The 24,008-nt window shown below is 41.6% G+C and overlaps 1 protein-coding gene across 1 annotated transcript; it reads left to right on the plus strand.

The window, feature by feature from the left end:
• On the plus strand, positions 1 to 7,475 carry znf1035 (zinc finger protein 1035). The gene has a single exon (XM_078286999.1). It carries the CDS (start codon positions 134 to 136, stop codon positions 6,743 to 6,745), a length of 6,612 nt encoding a protein of 2,203 aa, XP_078143125.1. The 5' UTR covers positions 1 to 133; the 3' UTR covers positions 6,746 to 7,475.
• Positions 7,476 to 24,008: the final 16,533 nt, after the last annotated feature.

Here is a 24,008-nt window from a genome sequence, read left to right on the forward strand (position 1 = left end):
AACTCAGGACATAATTTGCAGTGGTCCTGTTGAGGGCAGTGATTGTGATTCTATTGATCTAAGTGAAAATAATGAGCAAAGTCTTTCTAATCATTTAGTATCCTGTTTAAAGCCAAACAGCTCAAGCACAGACATGGATCCCTGCCTAGAAAAGGAATGGACAAGTCCAGCAGAGAAGAAAAATATATCCTCTTTTCCAGATCAGGAACAGTCATCACAGCAAAGCCAAATGGCCATAGAACCACCAGTTCTTGGTGATATTTCAGACAATATAAGAGAATCATTTCAAGAGTTGCATACAACATTTAAAGAAGAACCATCAGTACTTGGCATGTTGTATGGTGAACCTCTGTCAAGAGAAGATTCTCCTTCTGAAGCTGATGAAACACAATCTGAAACGAATCAATCTGGAGAAGCTTTGGTGGCCAGACATGAAAATGAAAGCAGGAACCATTTGGAGATACAAGCACCCCAGCTGAAATGCTCTGTACAAGTGAGGAAACGTCTACAGCCTATTGTTATTTTGAAGACCTTAGAACCAACAAATGCCACGAACAAGACCTATGTCTGTGCAGATTGCCAACACACAACCCAAAATGTAGATCATCTAATCGAACACCACCATTATAGCCACTCACTGCACAAATTCCAATTTTGCCAGAGCTGTAATATCTACTTGATGAGTAATGAACAAGCACAAAAACATTTGTGCGGTGTAACTGATGAGGCCCTTCAGCTGTCTTTTGATTCTACCTTGCCAAAGAAAAGAAAGAGACATACCCTTCACAAGTGTAACAAGTGCAGGCTTACATTTCATAAATTCTATCATTATGTCAAGCATATGCGCACTCACACAGGCAAAACACCATTTAAGTGTAATGGATGTGGTTTGTATTTCGCACAGAGTAGTACCCTGCACAGACACAAGCGTGTACCTGGTCGATGCCGGGGCCAGAAACATACAGTTTCAGCTGCAAATTCTGATGTGATTATCAAGAAAGCAAAAACAACCACACAGAAGGGCTTGGCACACAACAGCCACTCTGCCAGTCTACCTGAATGTTACGTGAAGCTTGTAGATGTCTGTAAGACTAATGTATGTCATTTTTGTAGTAAAAGCTTCTCAACTACAGATAAACTCAAGAAACACAGTTACAACGTACACAAGGGAGGGAAGAGTGGGACAGTTGCACTTAATCAGTGCACCAAAAATGTCAGTGCCAGCAAAACTCTTAAGGGAGGCAATGAGGCAAGAGGAAAACATAAATGCCCTCTCTGTCCACGGGTTTTCAAGTACTCCTACAATAGGGCTCGACATCTGCGTGACTGTATCAGAGATTTAACATATGGTTGCAAGGGAAAAATTGGCAACAAATATCAGTGTCCCTTGTGCCATGCTAGCTTCACTTTACCAGCTAACAGACGTAGACATATTAAAAACACTTGCTTGAAAGAATATCACAGTCGGCTTGCAAGGAATAAGACGGAGTCTAAGGAAAATGAACAGAAAAAACAAACGCCTCCAACTTTAACATCCCCTCAGAATGTGCGACGCTACAAATGTAGTCTCTGTCCAGCCATTTTTTGCCATGCCTCTGGGAAATACAGACATATGAAGAAACATGAGTTGTTTAAAATTACTGGCAAATTGTTCAAGTACAGGAATTCAAGTTTTCTTCCCATCTCTAAGCAAACAAAATTCAGTAGTAAAAAGACTGAAGAATGTAAGGATACCTTGACTTCAAATGAAACGAGTAGCAGCCTTGCCCTCGCCTGCCGCTTTTGTGGAAAATGTTTCAGCACGTCATTGTCACTGAAGAAACATGAGCGTGGTCACAAAGGTGAAAGACCTTACCGGTGTTTGGAATGTGGAAAGGGGTTTAAGAAACATGCCTATCTGATTTCTCATAAAATGGTTCACCAGCGAAGGATACAATGCACTGTTTGCAGAAAAATTCTTCCAACTATTGGAGAATTGATTCAGCACAGAAAGTCGCACCTTAAAAAGGGGATGCTTCAATGCCCAGACTGCCCAATGCAGTTCCAGTATCCTGTGTATCTACTTAGACATATGGACTCCCACAAACGTGAGGAAAAGAAAGCACTCCCGGTGGAAGAGAGACCAACATTAAAATCACAGCTCCAATCTTTGAAAGAGCAGACAGAGCAAAAGAAGCTACAGTGTTCATTATGCAAAGAGGTATTCCACGATGCCCAAGCACTAAGAAGGCACAGTCTTGAACATATATCTGGGTCCTCTTCGCGCCAGTGTCCATTTTGCAAACGTCATTTCAGTTGTCGCCGCTATTTGCTTCGACACATGCAAAGACATACTGGAGACAAACCTTTTCCCTGCGGTATTTGTGGAAAACAATTTTACCGCAAGATGTACCTTGAACTTCACCATGAGAAGTGTTCAGTTGCTGAACCCAGACATGCAGTCGTTAGTCAGACAGATACTAAGTGCAAGAAATCATTTCAGTGTTCCTACTGTCCACGGGTATTTGCTAGGAGCAACCGCTTGAAAAAACACCATCATGGCCACAAATCAAAATCATTGATTGTCTGCTCAAAATGTGGACAGTTCTTTGGATATACAAAATTAACACAACATGAAAGGGACTGCAGTGGAACTTCAGAGCTCAACATTGGATTATCATCTCCTAATGGTCACTGTGGTAGAAGCGCACAGAAAAATAATCCAAAGGTCCATGGAATGTCTTTAAAGTCCAATGCAACAGGAACCAAGATGCTTCAACATAAGTGTCCTCACTGTCCGCAAAAGTTCAAGTACAGATCAATTCTCTTGAGACATATTGTTTCACATACTGGTGAGCAACCCTATGCATGTATGCACTGTGGCCATAAATATGGCAGTCAGTCGATGTGTTTGCAGCATGAAGCCTTCTGTGATGGTGTTTACAGAGAAGGGCAGTCAAAGGGCAAGAGTGATGTTGCAACAAAATTGTCAGATGCATCAAGTTTGAGAGAAGTCGCAGAGAAGCCGCAAGCAGAAGGTGAATACAAGTGCAAATTCTGCACAAAGACTTTTATGAAATCGCGAAACCTGAGACGCCACATTTTGACACATACTGAAGTCAAGCCTTATCGCTGTAAAGCCTGTGACAGTTGCTTTTCAAGGTATGATTATCTTAAAGTACATCAGAGTCGTTGTAGAGGGAAAAGACAGCGATTGGAAGTCTGTATTCCCAAAATCAGTTTAGATGATGTTGGAAAGGGTTGGCAAAATAAATTTGATAGACTGACTATTGAAAAGCAGCAGACATTTGAGTGCAACCTCTGTTCAAGAAGCTTCTCGGCGCAATCTAAATTGTCCCGACACTTCTCTATGTTCCATGCTACAAAATCATTTAGTTGCACCCGCTGTGGTGCGTCATTCACTCTGGAAAAATCTCTGAAAAGACATAAGCGGCTCAGTAAATGCAGAAGGGCCTCCAGTCAAACAAATGGTTCTCTACCAGTAAGAACTAATCCACAGACAGAAAATGTGACACGACAGCTTCATGGGATGACAAGTCGTATTCTACAGAGGATCCAGCCTTATTTTAACAAAAAGCATAAATATGTCTGCAATTACTGCCCCCGATCTTTTGGAACCAGCTCGCAGCTGAGAGTGCACACCCGCCTGCACACAGGTGAGAAGCCATTTGGCTGTGAACATTGTGGTGAGAGATTTATACGGAGGGATTATTTGCAGCGTCATTCAGTGAAGTGCAACCAGACAGAACAGCAAATGAACTCAGTGCTTTGTGACCGATGCGGAGGATTTTTCTCTAAAGACAAACTTCAAAACCACAAAAAACGTTGCAGTTCCACACCAAGCCTGCCTGACCACAGCCAACAGTCCACCCCTCAAAGTCCACCAAAGGGCTTTTCTTGTGCTTACTGCAATTCTCGTTTCTTGATGTTTTCACAGCTCCAAGAGCATTTTCTGAATGCACACAAGCAGGATACAGTTTTGAAGCCACCAGTGTCTACTGCTCCTCTACAACAGCATCTGTCAAATATAGTGAGCATCAAGGAAGAGCCTTTGGATGAGAGAGAAGTTGACAAACAGCTGAGTGGTGATGGTAACCTACTGTTTGATCAAGATGCCAATTTTGATGATAAGATGGACAAACCTTTTGCCTGCCCAGACTGCAACATGAGCTTTTTAAATAAATCGGGTTTAAGTGGCCATGTGCGTGTACATTCAAAACGGTATCCTTTCACTTGTAAAAGATGCAAGAAAGGCTTCTGGAATAAACATCTACAACGTAATCACTCCAGGAAATGCAGAGGACTTGGAATTGTTGCTAAGAGGAATTCTAACCTGGAATCAGGAGTTCCTATGACCGCAGAGATGGATTTAGCACTGAATGACTCTGTTCTCGTGTTCAAACAAGGTTCCCAAACGACTGGCACGGGGGTTTTGCAAACCAACTTCTCCTGCAAAGATGACTTAAAAGACATACCACCACAGAATTCAGGAGGAAACCAGGAGCAAAGCAGCTCATCTAGAGAGAGAAAAGCTGTGCAGTACCAATGTTCAGAATGTGATAAGAGCTTCACAGATGGTTTAATGCTCATTAGTCACCTAGAAGACCATGGAAGACTGGAACAAGAGAAAAAACGCAATACATGTTCTAAGTGTGGGCGGGTATGCACCAGTCAAGGAAACCTTGAAAAACACATGAGGATGCATGGCATTTATAAGACACATTCTTGCCCTGACTGCATTAAGACATTCCCCTCCTTAACTGAGCTTGAAATACACAGAACATGTCATGACCCAAATAGACCATTTGTTTGCAAAGTGTGTAAACAAAGATTTTGGACCAGGCCGTCTTTATGTAATCATTACAGTGAAACCCATCCAAATGATGTATATACTTGTAATTTCTGTAACAAGAGCTATTCAATCAGAAAATCACTTGTTAGACACTATAGGATGAGGCATCAAAACAAGCAGATGGATGGACATATTGATGGTACAGTAAAGGAAAAGAGGAATACTGAACAACCATCCAACATTCAACCTAATGTCACTGGTGAAAGTGATGAAGACAGCAAAGATGAAAATAATGGTAGTGAGGACAGTGACTCAGACTCGGCACCCTACTTCCCCTGCCATGTCTGCGGCAAGACATTCCTTACATCAGAAAGCCTTGAGGATCATCAACGATGTCACCTCGGTGAAAAGCCACATGAATGTGCAGAATGTGGTAAATGTTTTTTCCAGGCATCCCAATTGCAACAGCATGAACGAATGCACAAATCTGAATTTCAGTGTCAGACATGTGGCAGGGGCTTTGTCTCTCTTTTTGCACTGCGCAAACACAAGCATACTCATGGCAAGAGCCGTCCATATCGCTGCTCCAAATGTCACCTCAGTTTCACAGGACCCTCACAGCTGGCAGAACACATGGCCACCCACCGTGAAGACAATTTTCCATGTGACATATGCAATCGCACATTCTCCTCCAAGAGTAGTCGAGCTGAGCATCGGAAAAGCCACTCTAAGTCAGGTGGTTGTCTCCCACCTTTAATTTCACCAGAAGAACAGAACATGTCTCAATCTCTTTCTGAATTCCCCTTGACAATGACGAAAGAACTTAAATATCGCTGTGGAATTTGTAGTGAGCGTTTCAAAGACCCAGAGGAGCTCTCAGAACATGGTTGCATGGCAGCCAAAGAACGACCATATTCATGCCCAGACTGTAATAAACATTTCCTGCATGGATCTCATTTGAGAAAGCACAGGGCCTCCCATCAACTATCACAACCCAGTGTCTATCATTGTAATCAATGCAACAATAGTTTTTCCTCTTCTCAGCATTTCCTCAGCCATTTGAAGAATCATGGTGATAATGATACTGCAGTAGATACTAAAGGTGACGCTGTGGAGAAAGACGGAGTGCCTTCACATGTTTTCAAATGCCCAATTTGCCATCGGCATTCTGCTAATGCCACTGAATTGATAAATCATTTTTCAGTGCATTCTGATGTCTATGAATGCAAAATTTGCAAATTGACGTTTCTCTCCAAAATTAAGCTTGAAGAACATGAGCACTGTCATCTGACTGCAGCTACTCAATTTGAATGCACTGAGTGTTGCCAAAGCTTTTTGGGAAGGGATGCTTTCTGCCAGCATCACTGCTCCCATCGACAGCATGCAATGGAGATTGAATATTCAAGTCCATCAACCAAGAAGTCCCCTGTCACTTATAATCAAGCAATGGGGGAGGAGGAAGAGGTTGATGTTACTGGGGAGGACTTCTATAATTGCCCTGTTTGCTCAAAGCGATTCTCCTCCAAAAGTGGTCTCTTGGAGCATCAAAATAAACAGCACCCAAATGAAAGGCCGTTCAAATGTGAGCTTTGTGGAAAAACTTTCAACCTGAGGCGGTATCTCAGGGACCATGAACGGAGGCATCGTCAAAAAATGGACATTCAAAACAAAGCCCAGTCTAATGAAGAACAGTTTAAGTGTTCTCAGTGCCCCATTATATTAGAGACAGCACAAGGTCTGTCTTTGCATATGAGAATGCACGCTGAACAAGAAGTTGGTGAGCACCGTTGTGATATGTGCTACAAGTCATTTAGCCAGTTGTCTCTTCTTAGGCAGCACCAGGAAAGTCACGTTGGGCAAGTTGTGTATGAATGCACAGAATGTGACAAAGCCTTTGCTTTTCCTCACCTCCTGGAGGAACATCAACAGACTCATGCTGGGCCCTCTGTGTAATTGCTGCTTCTATTTACCCTCTACCTTACACGCTCCCTTTTCCCTGTGAATTATTGTAACTAAACTAACTTGAAATCCCTTTCCTGCCTTATTTCTAATTAGGTTCATCCATTTTTAATCACTAACTAAATATGTGTTTTATTATTTGTTGGTCATTACAGAATAACAAAGTTCTTGGCTTATGTCATTATGACAGAACATCTTCTCATTTATGAACTCTTGTTCACACTGTATATATTTTGAGTGTGTTTTGAGATTTGTATACAAAAAATTAGCCAGAAACATAGTTCCATGATGTTGTTTGTAAATCTCCTATGGCCCCTCATACAAGTCTGTAAATTGTGTAAAGTTGTTTAATATTCTGTGTGATGAATACAAACAAAGCATGATGGGGTAAGATGTTTGTTATATCATTGGTAAGGGATCAAATGTTTGATGGATCCGGTTTGGCTTATTGACATTTATTTTGAAATAGTTTGTAGTCAATTTTGTTGACACTGTTAAATGTAAAATGTACATCAAATAGGTCATTTTAACCCATTTGTATTTTCTATGGCTCTGGTATGACTTTTCATTTACTGTAGATAGGATCATTGTGCAATTTTCAGTTGCTTTATCTTGGTCCCATAGATGTATAAGAGATTATAGGTTGCATTTTTTGATGTAGATACTGTTCAGTATCTTGTACAGATATTTGAAAGATGTTTAAATTGGATATTCTTTTGACAACCCAAGGTATTACTTTCTTATGAAATTTGAGTTGATTCATTCAAATAAGAAATAAACAGCTCAACTGGAAAACTTGATTGTGGGTCTTGTTTATATTTCTTTGTACTTTAGTTTGTTAATAGGTGTGCAACCCTATAGCTCTAGGTGTTGTCCAGCCATAATTATGTAACATTGTTTGGTTCCCCATATTGTTTTGCTCCATTTGTGTTTTGTGTTGTTACTCCAATGATCTTGGACTGATTAGATATTGTGCACACAAAGTATCTCCCACGTGAAATGTTATTGCACAATAATATTCTATTGATCCCTGGAGGAGAAATTTGTCTTTTTCACTTTCCCCCCTCCACAGGGAGCTCAAAGCACAGGATTAGCTAGAATAGAATAGCTACTCTGAAGCTGGTACAGATTCAGTGTCTTGCTCAAGGATAGTCAGCAGGGCAGTTTGTTGCCGTCACAGGGGCTTGAACCTAGGCTTTCCAGTTGAAGGATGCTTCCACTGTTTCTGTAGGATGCAGTTTTGTACTCAAAAAGAGAGCTTCAAGCATTCAAATGGTTATGTCATCATCAACACACACCTGACAGTCCAGCCCCCATTTATCAAAAGGGTTAGGGTTCTCTCCACCTTAATTGCATCCATTCTTCTGTAGTATTTAAACCGTTAAATACCTGTTTCAAGAGGCAGGCAGCAAGATCTTATTAGCCAAGTTTAGACATATGCATGTGGGTTCTGTGCTGTCAACAAAGAACAAGAACAAAGGATGGATTTATATGCCTAAGAGGAAGCTGATGGTGACTACAATGGTATGGTTTGAGCTAGCATTTCTATGGTTAACACTCCAACCTGGTCCAAGGTGATACTAGATGTTAAAATAGGCAAGTGAAATAGAATGAAACAACAGCAACTGTAAATGCATTTGGGGTCTTGAGGAATTTTAACGCAACCAGGGTCCTATTATTGTTAAAAGGAGAAATGATGTGAGTTAGAGGATAACTGGCTTGACTACACTGTATTGAGTCCTTGAGATGCTGAGAAAGTCAGAGGTCCCACAACTTCTACTTCCCAAGTCTACGGGGTCTATGGGGAGCATTGTGGTGGTGGTTCCACAGATGTGTGGCATAGCTGGCCCCCAGGCATGACTATGAAGAAATCTTCAACAGGTAAAGGGTTTGCATTCATCTGAGCATGTGCGGGGTAAATAAAAACAAACATTATTTCTTCTTTCTTTGTTGAGATGCAAATTTCATCCACACCCACAAAAGAAATGCAGAAATGGCTGATATGTTCACAACTTCTTTGCTACTTTTATTAGCTCACTGGTTCTGGGTGCACATGGATTTTAAAACTTCTTAAACTTATGCGGCACATTGTTTCAGTTCTTTCCGTCCTGAAGTGCTTGTTAATTACTGGATGGCTAATTCAAACGCAGTTATTGCTTGGTTGATTACTACGATACCACTGGGGAGAGGAGGGCACTTGAAGGTCAGTGTGGAGTGAGGGTTTCCCGACTGAGACCTAACATGGACTTGTGGAGTGGTGTTTGTTCTACATTTTCTTGGCCTAACTTGTCCAGGGGTACATGATTGTGATTGCCTCTGCCTTTTTCACTCTTTAGGGATTCTTCCAATCCTAATGGTGTTGTGTGTGTAGTCATAATAAGTACAGCTAATCATCTGTGATGTCACACCGTGTAGGCAATTTCTCAGAGGAATTCCCCTGATTTGGCTAGTAGTCCTTAGTATGTCCTAAGCCTCTTTCTTCACAGAATTATAGTCTGCTGCCATGTTTGCCTCTCCGGGCCAAGGGGCACAAGAGCTGGTGGTGCTGGTACCTTGTTCTTGTGAGGGTAATCTCAGCTGTAACAAACAGTAACAGAACAAAGAAACTGATAAATATATTTTTTGAGGCAGTAATGGTGGGTACTTTCAGGTGATGTTACATGCAGGCTCACTGTGATGTGATCTGCCTCTAAAGCTGGCACTCACATGGCTGAATGTTTTATTAAATTAAGGCTATCATTTAGCGTTCGACATTAATGGTTTTCCAGTTTTCCAGGACACATGGAAAAACCATTCAGTCAAATGGCAGGTATTAGCCAAATGGACAAGTAAAAAAAATTAAAAAAAAACAAGCACATCATTTGTGATAAACTGCTACCAGATTGGTGCAGGTTAGCTTATTGGGTCCATTGTGATTGGCTTTAGTTGTTGTTTAGTTGTGCAGTCACCAATATGGATGTTCAGGAATAATCAATGATTTTTTAGGCCTATTCTTTAGTGTGCAGCATCAATCAGTGTTATCAAACTAAAAGATCACTTCTGGTGTGGGTTGTAACTTTTTTAAATTATTTTTTACTATTTTTTATTCTTGGTATCTTTTTATTTGACAAGTCAAATAGTATAACGTAAACATTCTGTGCTTGTTGGGTTCAAGACTTCAACTCTAGCCCCTGGATTAAAAACTGGGACCCCTGCATGCAATTCCACTACCCTACCAAGTGAGCTAATGCACCAGTGTGGTTATTTAATAAACGTATAGGCACAAAATCAAAGGGTCGGTGGACTTCAAACATCTTAATGGGATCTTCTTGCTGCCTTGTAGCCACACCTTTACTTCTCAGAGTACCTATCCTCCAAGATGGTCCAGCAAAAATCTCACCTTTTCTTTATTAGCGGAGTGGCAGGTTTTGACACAAGCCTCTGCTTCCAGTATCCACTCCTTGACACTACATCATTAATGGAGTGATCTTTACCATAGTATCTGGGCCATGTTCGCTCACAGGGATATACACCACCCTATCAACTGGTGCTGTAACATAATCATGTGACATGCCAGATTTGGAGGGCTAAAAAAGATTGTGAAGAGCAGGGTCTAGAAAAATTAGGATGAGTGTTAGGGTCATCAGCTGGATTATCAGTCAATAGCTCATAAAGGATAGATGTGAGGGACCCATTAGCCTAGCTACGAAGTTGCTTATTATCTGCCTGGGCCTGTTTTAACAGCTCCCTCAAATGTATAATCTCCTGCTCCATCTGCCCTACCATACCTTGACTTCTTCTTTTTATCACCTCTGCAATTTTGCATTGGTAGACCTGGAATCTGCTAGGTCCTACATCCCACCAGCTACAGATAGTCTCTAATAAATAGCTGGTCACAGTATATCATGTCTTTTTTGGTGGAGGGACAGGCACAAATCAGGGGAAAGCAAACAGAAAGCAAAGGAGTCAAGTTGTACACTCTAGTTTTAAGTATTAACATAGTTACTAGTAAAAACTTGTGAACATTAACTATATTTGCATAGCATGTAATGTTACAAAGAGAATACTTGCACTCCTGATCAGCGGAAAAGAAATAGCACAAGACAATCTAACATTAATATTATAACAGTACACATTTACATAAAACGTAGCTCATAAAACCTATAACACAATGGGCTTGCAAGTCCAACACCTAAGCAACCTCTAATACACCCTGAAACTGAAACCAATTAAACTGATGCTGCTACTGATGCTAGTTAAGACCAAGACCTGCTCAGCAAAATGCAGAAATCATATTGTACACCCACAAACAAACTGACAGTACTACAGCATAATGGGAGCGATGGTAAGTTAAGCATTTCCTTGCAGCAACTTTCCCTTCCCTGACAGTAATTTAAATAAACATTTTTGATTGTGAACTGAATTCATGTCTCCCGCTCTGTTTGTAACCTGTGAAATCATGACATTATGTTAAGACCCAAGTATTTGAGGTTGGTTTCTACAGTGTTAGGCCATAGGTGGCATCGTCAAATATCCTCTTCCTACTGGGCCTAGTCACATTTAGTAAGAGCTGGCAAGACACATCCAGCATCTTGAAGCGGTTTTGCAAAAGATCAAAGGAGCAGGCCACACCATTCACCCTGATAAGTCCTCTCTGGCCAAGCAGGAGTCCATGTATTTGGGCTCTGTGCTAGGGAAGGGGGTAATCCATCCACATGCTGGGAAGGTTGAAGCCTTCAAATCAACTGAAAGGGCCCACACCCAAGTCTCAGGTCAAGTCCTTCCTGGGTGTGGTTGGCTGGTACAGGTGCTTCGTCCCCAACAACTCAGCTCACTATCACAATCACCTCACAATCTTCACCAAGAAGCACCAGCCCAACAAGATTCAATGGACCAAAGAATGTGAAGAGGCCTTCCAGGACTTGAAGAACTCAGTAGATATGTTTCCATTCAGGGTTTGTGCAAATTCTAAGCAAACCTTTGAAAAGTCGACAATCTTAAAATGCGAATCTGGTGCGTTTCCATTAATGGCTTTTAACCGAATAAGTAGGTTTGCGTGTGTGTGGGTTGACACAAGATCACAATGAGCTTTCCAACAGTTACTTGCCATAGGAGAGGTAATAATTATTCTGTCATGTAATCTGCTGGTGGCTGTATTTCTTTCCTCCCAGTGGCGACAACTAAATATTATGGGCAATATTATAGGAGAAATGCCATTCAACGATGGTCGCCATATCTGGGAAAAGAGACGCACAAAACAATTCTGGGAGGTCACCGTGCAAAGGCATTTTACGGACGGAGAGCCTTTGGGTGCAACATTTTAGGACGTCCAGAACAACATTTGATCTGTTATGCAGGATTACCAGGCCGTTCATTGGGCCGGTCGGGCCACCGGTTCTGCCAGAGGAACGCATCGTGACAGCACTGTACAAGCTGGCCACCCGTGCAGAATACAGGGTTAAGGTAATTCTACATCATTACAAATTCGCAAACTACGTTTCCAATGCTGTTTTTCTAATAACCTCTTTATCGACAGACCAACAAATCCACCCCAAGCGAACGTAACAACTTTTTTGCAATATTTGGGGAGGTTTTTTTTTTTATTTGGTCTTTCCATTCAACTTATTCCCATTCGAAACTTCAATTTTGCATAAAATGGCTTGATGGAAATGCGACTAGTGTGTAATGAGCCTCTTCTGAAGAGCCTTGACTTTGAGCAGCCATTTGCAGTCCAAACTGATGCATCTGAAATAGGCATAGGAGCAACCTTGTTGCAAGGGGAACATCAGCAGAAAGCTCAATGATCATGAGGTAAGGTATTCCATTGTGGAGTGTCTTGCTATGAAGTGGACATTGGACTCACTGGGTACTACCTGCTGGGGAGGAAGTTCACTCTGGAGACAGACCATTGGGCATTGTCTTGGTTGAAGGACATGAGAGATACCAAATCCAGGATCACAAGATGGTTCCTCACCATGCAGCCCTTAGACTTTGAATTCCTTTACAAGACAGGTAAAGAAAAATGCACAGCTGACTACCTCCCAAGGATGCCACAAGTGTCACATACCCTACCCTATACACAGTAGTGTAAGATGCATGCACTTGCATACACACTTACACTGACGTTAATTTCAACATGCTGGCACATAGTGTTTGTTAACTGCTCCCCATGCATACTTACCTTGGTTTGCAACATTGTAGTTTCCAGTCACTGTTGTGTTTCTATCTGGAGGCCTACCAGCAATGGCATGTCTGGTGTTGCATTTGCACACACAAATTTGTTTGTCTCCTCTCTCTTTTGCACTTGGCCAAGCTTCTTTTTAGACCTGAAACTGCCAGACCAGAGGTGGGAGATTCCAAATCATGTTCTAGAGGGGTTCTCAGGGGATTGCACCAAGTGTGGTAGACTGAAGGGTAATTTATGCTTCTATGTCAAACCTACGGCAGTTGAATTGGAATTGATGAATTCATTAATGAATTGACCCCAACCCTGGTCCAATGTTTTGTACCTGATTGCAACCATTGGTTAGGAATACACAGTTGCACTTCTTTTTACCGCCTTCCATTATCTCAGTCAGCGAAAATTACATGACAAAAGTTGAAAGTTTGGTTGCACCCTGCGAAAAACATGCATACATTCTACAATTCTATGTGTGCGTGCTTGATACACTTACCAAATCAGCGTTGACAATGACTATGCAAGTTTGTTGTCACCAGGGTGTTTCATGGGGCTGACAGCACAACCCCAGATCAGTCCTCTGTCTAAAAGGAAAGTCCAAAGCCTGCAGGATAATTTACCCTAACAGGATTCTAAAGAATATAGATTGATTTTGAGAAGACTCGCCGAGTCTCTAACTGCCTACATCCTAAGGCCTACCCATCTGACTCCTTAGCTTTTCCCCAGTAATCGGCCTAAGATACTATACTGACTAAGTTCACCTTAGTTAACGACAGCTCTTCTCTGTGAAACACTGTTGGTGTGGATGCTAGTGCTATGTTCAATAGATTAGTATACTTTTACCTGAATATGTTTAGTGGACCACTAGTCCCACTCACTTCTTGAGTAACCTTTAAGAACAACAAGACATAAAATTTACTATCAATCAGGAGAGGTGAGCTAAATCCCTAATAAAGCAGTTAAACCTACCCAAAAGGTAAATAACTCAGATCAGAATTTAACTTTAACTACAAAGTAGTATTTTATTGAATTTAGCAGGTGTAAATGAGATTAAATACAAGTCTCTATTTGTCAGAATCAAAATTACAAAGAAATATTAAATAAAACATAAAACCTTTTAGAGAGAGAATAGTAAAGGTAGCTAATCTCCCCTAAACTCTCAATCAGCCATACTCAATGTGAGGCCGATCTCCAATGTAGCAGCCTTAGCAGAGAATAAATATCTCCAGTGGTATTAAAAAGACTGTCCTTTGGCCCCACTGGTCAGCTCCTTGGCCCCCGATGGGGTCTCTCACCTCAGTGGGTAGGCCAGAAGGATGTTTTCCTGATGTTTGATGACAAAGTCTTTTCTGAAGTTGATTTTTAGAGAAGTTGAATCTGCCTTTCCTTCTTTCTTCAGCCAAGTCTTTATGACCATCTTCTACGAAGCAGTTATCATGAATCTGTCCTGAAATTCTCTCCTCCCGTCATATTATAATTTCAGGAGCATTTCTGACTGAATAGCATATCTTGTTCCATTCACGACCTTTCCCCCATTTCTCTCTGCTTGCCCTGTATGACTCACATAGTTATAGCTCTGACTGCACTGCCGCTCTATCCTGATGTCCATTCATATCACCCACTACCCGCTCTGGTTCTGCCAAAGGGGGTCTCTGCTCCTGACCTGGTCCTGCCGAAGGGGGCCTCATTACCTGAGCCAGTGCTACCACTGAAGCCAGATCTTTCACAAGGGTCATGGATATTGTTATGTATTGTAGTGTCATCACTGGCAGGCCAATGACTATCCCAACACTCCTTTGTGTATGCAGAACATCTGCACGGTATGGACGAGACCATGATCTTGTTTTGTTATGCCTTAAAGCTGCACAAAGTGATTTTTCGACCACTAGAGGGTGACAGAAACCGCAACACATTTGTAAATAAATCATAGCAAAACTACTAGACTACGGAGGCCCCGAAGGACAAACCCTGCATCAAGGCTAATAGCTAAGCTAAACGTACCTACAGAGAAGTGTCGCCGGTTACCAGTCTCGCTTTGCCGGTTTTTCCTCCCGCTAAAGGTTACATGTCCCACAATGACAAGTGAAGGGGTAGCAAGTTCACTAGTTTAACAAGTTTACTTGCTCGCTTCATCGATTCCGCCAGTTTTTTTTTCAGGAATGGGAGGGGGTGAGCGCCGCTTCTAATCAGTGAGGGAGGAGACAGTTTTAAAAAGATGAAAAGCTACTGAATGGGCCGAGTCGGACCAGGTTTTGACAACAAGCTTTAGAAAAGAGGTGAGAACAGCAACACAGCTGGCCTGCGTGTGTGGATATTGGTTTATATCATTATGTCTCAATGAATCTCCACATAGCACACGTTAGTTTCAGGATTGGTTATAGGGTCTGAAATCTCTTATTGCAGGTTTAACTTCTGTTGTCAGTTCTGTCCATAAACAGGTTAAGGAGGCTCAAACAAAACCAAGCAACCAGCCCTGCCACAGCATGTTTGGTGACCAGGTCTGCATAAAACAGCACAAAAGAAGGAACAGTGTGCTGTTGCCATGCTGTAAATGACCCTTCCAGGTCCTCCTCACCACCAACACAGCTGTTAAGTGTCAAGGACGTGACACCTGGATCCATGCATCCCACTAAGAATGTACCATCCCTGAAAGATGACGACTCTCTTGACCAGCCTGGCCACGAGCTGTCTGCTCCTATTGCTTCTCCCCAGGACTCCACTGATGACATCAGTCCCCAGCCAACAGGACCACTGCTAGCCCGGAGTAGAGGCCTAGAAGAAGGGAGATGAAGGGGGCATGCAGCCCACAACCACAGCACATGCCTCATGGTCCTAGAAGAGCTACATTTCATTTACTTCATCAAGTAATGTCATGTGTCATTTTTACGAATGACACATGGGGTTATACGATTGGTTAATATTTGATGACCATCTCGTGGTCATCAAATCTACTCGACTTTGCATTAACAAATTTAATACATTTGTAACCAAGGATCATTACAGCAACCATGAGTATCATTTTCTAATCTTGGAGAGTCCTGGGATTCTCTGTTTTGTAATATGGCAGCTACTGCTGAAATTATAATCTCTATGAGTCTGGTGGCTGGAGAATCGTCAAAAGCCGAACTGAACATCTCAACTGTATGTGACAGAGTCACATGCTGTCTTATTGCTGAGGGCCTGACTAAAAACAGTGGTAGATCTGAGTTGTGTTTATTGGTTTGTTTGTTAGTTTATTTGTTTTCCGTTTCCTTAGTTTTGGAGATGTGTTTTTTTGTCTCTTCTCCTAATTTTTCCTACATTTTTGGCCAATTGTTTTCTGCACTGTAAAATGCTACACATGGAGTTACTGCTGCAAAGAATCTGAATTTGGAAAATTGTGTTTTCCAGGCCCAGAAAAGTTTTTGAAAATGGCACACATACAGAATGTTTTTGAAATGTAATAGAAACATGTTCATCTTTTTTTTGTCATTAAATTTGATTAGCACAAATGTGTAGGAACCTTGCCATTTTGTATTCTATTTGCAATTATCTGTAACACAATGCTATATTTTTGTCCCCCACAATGAAATCGGGGGAAGGACTATGGATCGGCCAATCCATGTGGCGTCCATTTGTTACACCTCTATTTGACCACTGATCCAATTTTGACAAAACATTCCAGCATTCAAAATTATACTGGCTGGACCAAGTGGGAAGTACAATCACAACTCAAAACAAGATAACATATTTGTTGCTGATTGGCCCAGATGGGGACTTCGTCATTTATGGGGGACATGTTTACTGTTACCTTGTTTTCATTGTTACTCCTTGTTCCATATTTTTCTGTCCAAATAAAATGGATAAAGGATATAGAAACATTTCAAATGTAATTTATTGGTTGTTACATTGACTTACATCGACCATCATCCCCGTTCCCAAAAAGCTGAGGATCACAGGCCTTAATGACTACAGACCAGTAGCCCTGACCTCTGTGGTAATGAAGACCTTCGAGCGCCTCGTGCTGGCCCACCTCAAGGCCATCACCGACCCCCTCCTCGACCAACTGCAGTTTGCCTACAGAGCCAACAGGTCTGTAGACGACGCAGTCAACATGGGACTCCACTTCATCCTCCAACACCTAGACTCCTCCGGCACCTACGCCAGGATCCTGTTTGTGGACTTCAGCTCCGCATTCAACACCATCGCCCCAGCTCTTCTCCAGGACAAACTATCCCAGCTGAACGTGCCTAAGCCCACCTGCAGGTGGATCACTGACTTCCTGACAGTCAGGAAGCAGTATGTGCGGATGGGCAAGCTTGTCTCTGAGCCCCGGACCATCAGCACTGGAGCCCCACAAGGCTGTGTGCTCTCTCCTCTACTCTTCTCCCTCTACACCAACAACTGCACCTCTAGCCACCCTTCTGTAAAACTCCTGAAGTTTGCGGACGACACAACCCTCATTGGATTAATCACCAACGGGGATGAGTCCGCCTCCAGGAAGGAAGTTGACCACCTGGCTTCCTGGTGCAGCCAGAACAACCTGGAGCTGAATGCTCTGAAAACTGTAGAGATGGTTGCAGACTTCAGGAGGAGCCCAGCCCCAACCGCCCCCCTCACCATGTGTGACTCCCCAGTTAACACTGTGGAGTCATTCAGATTCCTGGGAACAATAATCTCCCAGGACCTCAGGTGGGAGGAGAACATCACTGCCACCACCAAGAAGGCCCAACAGAGGATGTTCTTCCTGCGGCAGGTGAAGAAACTCAAAATGCCGCAGAAAACGATGGTCCAGTTCTACACGGCCATCATTGAGTCCATCCTCACATCATCGATCACCGTCTGGTACGCTGCCTCCACCACCAAGGACAGAGGCAGACTGCAGCGGATCATCCGGTCAGCTGAGAAGATCATCGGCTGCAACCTGCCATCTCTACTGGACCTGTACCACTCCAGGACCAGGAAGAGAGCGGGAAAGATCATCGCTGATCCTTCCCATCCCGGTCACCACCTCTTCCAAAGACTTCCATCCGGCAAAAGGTTCCGGTCTATCAAGACCAAAACCTCACGCCACCTGAACAGTTTCTTCCCCATGGCAGTGGGGCTCACAAACAAGCCCCCTGCCTCTCACTGACTCTCTACCTCTCATATATATACAATGCTTGTATATATGTTGTTAATATTTTGTTAATATTTTGTTAATATTTTGTTAATATTTTGATATTTCTTGTATTTTATATTTATGTACCTATGCACCAACCACACCAAGTCACTTTCCTTGTATGTGCAAACATACTCGGCATAATAAAAGAATTCTGATTCTGATTCTGATTCTGATTATGTAGCCTAAATATTTGTATGATTTGTGGTGTTATTGTTTGGGATTTAGCCAATGTAGTAAAAAGTTGTCACAACCACAACAATGCAGTCATAACTGAAACCCCTCCAGTTTGGTCCAATTTGGAATAACATTAATAATCAGATAATGTGTTGTTAAGGATGTTGAGGATTAATGTCATCTCATTAATCAGAATCTACCAAATTCATATGATCTGATTTGTCAATTTTACAGGGAATTTTTGGACTGACTTTTCAGTGAGTTTCATTAATGAGAAACTTATTTTGATTTAAAAATTCAAGATAAAAATTCAAGAGAAGCCAAGAAAAGTGGCCTTCTCAACAGGGTAAATTATTATTAATTAGGTTTATAATTGTATTTATATAGCAGGGTTTCAGTTGGTGCAGTTGGTAAATTAATGCTGATTCTGAAAATAGGACATGAGATTGCATTGTAACTATATCTAGTTGATTTGTGTTCGTCATAAATAGTAGCTATAACGTGTTATAAAATATTTCTCCAATTTATTTTTCAACCCTCAATTTGAACCACTTCTGCAGAATGTGCCATCGGCATTATCTTTTCTGCTCCTTCCCCTGTTGCCAGAGGGAAATGTCTGGAACAGATGGTTGCCTTGGTGAACAGGGACCGGACCAGAGGCAATCATTCCTGCAGTCTTCTTCTGCTGCTTTCAAGTGTTGTCGGAAATATTGTAATTACAACTGGGAAACACATGAACGACCCAACAAAGTGATAAATACAAGGATTATATAAGGATTTAAAGGTGTTTAGGACGTTTAGGGGGCAGATAGGATTGAAGCCAGCGTCTGTTGGGAAAATTATGTGTAGGCTACAGTAACTTTTGGCTAATAAATAAACTAAAACACCAATTAAAGATCCCATATGTTATTCAGTTTTGCAAACAAAGGCAGAACAGTCACAATACTGGACCCTGATTGACCAACAACAGCAGCTCCCCTGATTCAAATAAAGTGAATAAAGGTCAAATGCTTTCCAGGTCAAATGTTGCAAACTGGTCTAATAGGAAGGATTTCACTTTCATTTTTATTTTTTTTTTTGTGATAGGAGTCCATCAAGACCAAGTTCAGTTGTGATGCATTTACTGGAGTTATTATGAAACTGCCAGTAAAAGTGTAGATTTTTGAAAATGCAATCACTTTAAAATGAAGCTTTAACAATGTCTTAATTAAATATATGTAATCATATATGTATATAGGCTAAATAGAGGAAAAATTGAATTCCTGTTAATACCTGATCTGCATTTTCAGCTTTGCATTCTGACACTGCAGCACGAAGTAGCTTTGTGCCACTTTATTTCTAAAATGAAACTACAGACACAAAAAAACGTATTTTGTTGTTACATGGTCCATTTTACGGAGCCCCTAAAGTCCCGAAAGGTGATTTTTTTTTATTATCTTGTGCGCACACGTTAATTATCTTGTGGGAACAAGGTATTATCTTGTGCGCACAAGATAAAAAAATATCACCTTGTGCGCACAAGTTATTATCTTGTGCGCACAAGATTAAAAAAAAATCACTTTTCGGACACTTGCCAAGTTGTATTTACTACTTGCGCTCCCGAAAGTACGAGCTTACGAGGAGCACCTGAACGCAGCACTCGTGCCGCGTGTTGTGCAGTTCCTGTAGCCTATGGAGGGAAGCCGACAGCCAATCATCTGTTGAGCAGCACTGACGACGCATTGGGGCATGTCCTTTGAACAGAGGAGGCAGAACAAAACCAGAGACAGTAGAGAAACCACACTGTGACGGACAATGCGAGTTTGTTTTTGACGATAGACCAGGTTGTGAGACATTGAACTTTTTCAGGTTCCTCAGGAGGAGTAGCCTATCCCTCCGTTGGGCTCTAGCAGATGTTCTCCCCCCCATCTGAGGGTGTTGGTGACGGTAGCTGTGAATACAAGGTCTGAGCCAGTCAGAGCCAGTAAATTTGTCTAGTGATAAAGGTACAAAATTCAGTATCATACCTCTTCATAAACTAGATTAGTTTCTAGAGCAGAATCAGTAGGCTACATTGTAAAGGACGGCAGACCTGTCTCATCTAGCCTACCCCTCGATAGCTTTTGTATCAGTCAGGTTGGGGCGGGCTCGAGCGACCCACTGAGATAACAGGCACACCTGCGCCTCATTAACCTTCTCCCATCTGGCTCTTCTGGGGGTGCGCTGGCAGATGAAACCCTGCACTGAGTCCATGTGCAGTAGAACTAGAACAGTTAACTCAAGGCTGGCTCTACATCCTTACTGACAAGTGGAAGGAAGGATAGAGAAATAGCCCTCTTGTTGCTATAGATAACGGTCCCCTTTATAGTATGAGTGCAACAGTAGATTTCAATCTATCTTCAATCTTTGTTTGATGCTTCTGCGCACAGGTTCAGTCCAGATGTCATCGGTTGTCCCGAGCCGCTCCGCATCTCTCCGTCTCCTGACCAGTGAGCCCGCCCCTGTCACACAGTCCTTTCGGCTTGTCTGGGCTCCGTAGCCGTAGGAAACACGTCTGCAATTCATTCTGACAGCATGTAGAAACGTCAACTATATATTAGAAATGGCTCAAGAGACGAGATCATAGTTACTGTTTGATGTTTGCACACATTTAAATTTACTAGCGCCACCAAAATGGCTGTAATGACACTTGATTTTTGACCCAATGTTTCTCAACGTCATGCTGAGCTCCAAATATTCTATTTAGGCGACCAAAAGCGTCAAGCTAGCAGCAACAAAAAATACTCTCGGTCTGATTTTCCAAAATAAAAGTTCTCCTGACAAACATAAGCAAGGATCTCTAATGCAAAATACTAAAGATAAGAGAAATCCTATTTAAGAAATAAATGTGCAAATGAAAATAACATTTAACAAAAACACTTTGCTGGTTTTTACACTGATTATAGCAGCAGGCAATCACAAAAGGACAGAAGAGTTGATTGCTTTGTAGGAATGGTTTTACACTCATTTGCTCCTGACTATACACTTTCCTCTAAGTTGTTTGGTATGGATTTTGTGTTTCAGTCTTCCCCCAGGAATATTTTGTAGTCCTTTCCCTCCATTGGTGATTCTATTCTCACCACAAGTAGCATTCAAATCAAGGCCAGCAGAACAAATTACTCACAGATTTAAACTCACTTGTTAGTAAAAGTTTCATTCCTCCCAAGTGAATGTGTTTTATCATTCAATCATCAACTTTTATTGATTATAGCAATAATACACTAGGGCATCCTTTACTGTGATTATGGGAAGACAGTGATGCTCCCTGAAACACTGTCAATAACTGACATAAAATGTTCTCCTGATATGAAAATTAACCAGGTAACTCCAAACAGTCAATAAACACTAAGAAGCTCAAAGCTTTTGGATCACCTCTGAAGACTCCAGTCATCCCAAGCACAGTATAATTCTTTCAAAACAGAAGTGTAAAAAATCAATTCTCAAGTCTTTTCAATGTTTGAGTGGAAAATGTCAGTCTCTGAAAGTGGTTCTGTCTCTTTACTATCAGAACTAAATCTAATCCCAAATCTCTGCTTTGTGTAATCCGTTAATGCTGTGTCAACTCTAGTCTTAGTGTATAGTTAATTTCAGTCTTGTAGCCTTGAAATATCTATTAATGTTTAGCTGTAGTAACCCAGTCACAGTTTATAGTCTCTGTCACAATCTGCCAAACTCAGTTCTAGTATCAGCCATAAATTAGCTACAATACAATTTCCCTCACACAGATCATCACAAACTATGCAACGCCATTTCCTCTACCAGCTGGCCAAAAGGTGAACAGCACTTGATAAGTCGGTGTGCTGGCTGGTTTGCTGTTCCATAATTTTAATGTGGAAGATGTAAAACTGCACTTCCCTTGTACATCCTCCCAGTGTTACTGCATGGAAGATAAGTTCCTTTCACACTGTCGCCTGCTCCTCGCTACTCTGAATCATAACTAAACATCCATGGATATTCCTTTGACTCAATTCACAATCCACACACATACAGTGGTACTGGTATATGCACAGACTCTGAGAAGGCCAGGGGCGAAAATCTCCTTTTAAAAATCTGTTCTCTTTTAAAAATCTGAGTTCTTTAAGGCTCTCACAGCTGTCTGGTACATTGCCCCTGCCCTTTTTGTCCTTGGCGCACTTTTCTGATTGAAACACTGACATAGAATTTCTAAGGGGGCATTGCTAATTCAAAACATTGCAATCTACATCAGCAAATACATGTAATATGATTTTGTACATTGTATGTACTGCACTGAGCACTGTAATGGCTGTTCTTAAAAGGGGCAGCACAGCAAGTCCTTTGCACTTTGGGAAATGTGTGTATGGGCGAAGTAATTTGTGTGAAGTGATTGGCGTGTAGCATATGCCTTATCTCTCTTCTAGAGTTTACATTGGTCAGCAGTGAACATTTAAGGCCACATGGCCTCCATAAAACACTTAAAACACATAAAACACATGCTGCAGGACGGAACGCCCCAGGTGTTCCTTTGTGCCGACGGCCATTGGACTGTTCAACTTCAGCACCATCAGTGACCCCTGTGCCAGTCAGCTGTGGCCATCTCCCACCAGCCCCCCCCACCCACCTCCTCACCCATAATCTGCACAATAACTTGGACCCTGGATCCTTGCCCCTGACCCCCTCTCCCAACCTGCACTAACACTTGATCTGGTCTATGTTGCACATGGACATTAAGCACTTCTCTGGACTATATCCTTGGACTCAATCTACACAGGAGTTATTTATTACACTGGACTTGATGCTCAACACCACTTTAGACACTTTTAATAGTGCTGTATTTTTATCTTCATAGTTTTATAGTTTTATATTTATTCATATTGCCTTATATCTTTCTTGCTCTATTTGTATTACCTTTCCTGTGCCTTGACATTGTTCTGCCCCTAGGGGGATCAATAAAGTGCAATCTAAAATAAAATAAAGTGCAATCTTAATCTTAAAATCAGGAGACACTTTCCTCTTACACTCTCTCTTCCAAGCAGAGTTTTAAACCCAGGCCTAGATCTATTTCACATAACTGTACGATTTCAGTTGGTCTGAATATATTTTTAAAATAGCATGCTATCAATAAAATTATTCTCAAAATGCGTGCTTCTCTTTTAGAAGCCTATAGTGCACTTTCACCTGGAATTCTTACTGGCCTGCAGTGGTGCATTTACTCTTATTGATAGAAAAGTGCAATTTGAGGATGAAAGTGGAAATTTAAAATACTGAATATCAATGCTATCTATTTTGTATAAACTGAGTGACTTAATCCAGATATTATTAATACTGATTGAGTACTTGCTTATCTTGTATACAAACATATTTTTCCTAGTTGCTGGAAAACGGAAATGGAAACTATCTTGCAAAACAAAAGAAACGACTTTGGCAGGGTCCTGTTTAATATTTCACAGTTGCTTTGCATTTCATTTTACACCTGTACTTTTTAGAATGGATTATTAATCTCTGTGAGAGGTCAGAAATGCAAGTAGGCCTATATATTTTCTCCTGCCCCAGTTATTACTAGGTCTATATCTTATCCGGAATTCAGGTATCCACCACAGACATGGACTCTTATTCTGATCACTGATATTTCCATTAGTCACAGCTTTTTGGTGCCATTCTTTTCTTTACTCACACTTACGAGTGAGTTTGTCAAATCCAGGGCCAAATTTCACTTTGACGTATCCCTCACTCATGCCCATTCTTATTGGTGCATAGAATGAGTTGTTGGCTGACTGACTGCATTAAATAAAAAAACATTTAGGCTC

This window comes from Centroberyx gerrardi, chromosome 12, assembly GCF_048128805.1.
Source record: "Centroberyx gerrardi isolate f3 chromosome 12, fCenGer3.hap1.cur.20231027, whole genome shotgun sequence".
In the NCBI taxonomy this organism is placed as follows: Eukaryota; Metazoa; Chordata; class Actinopteri; order Beryciformes; family Berycidae; genus Centroberyx; species Centroberyx gerrardi.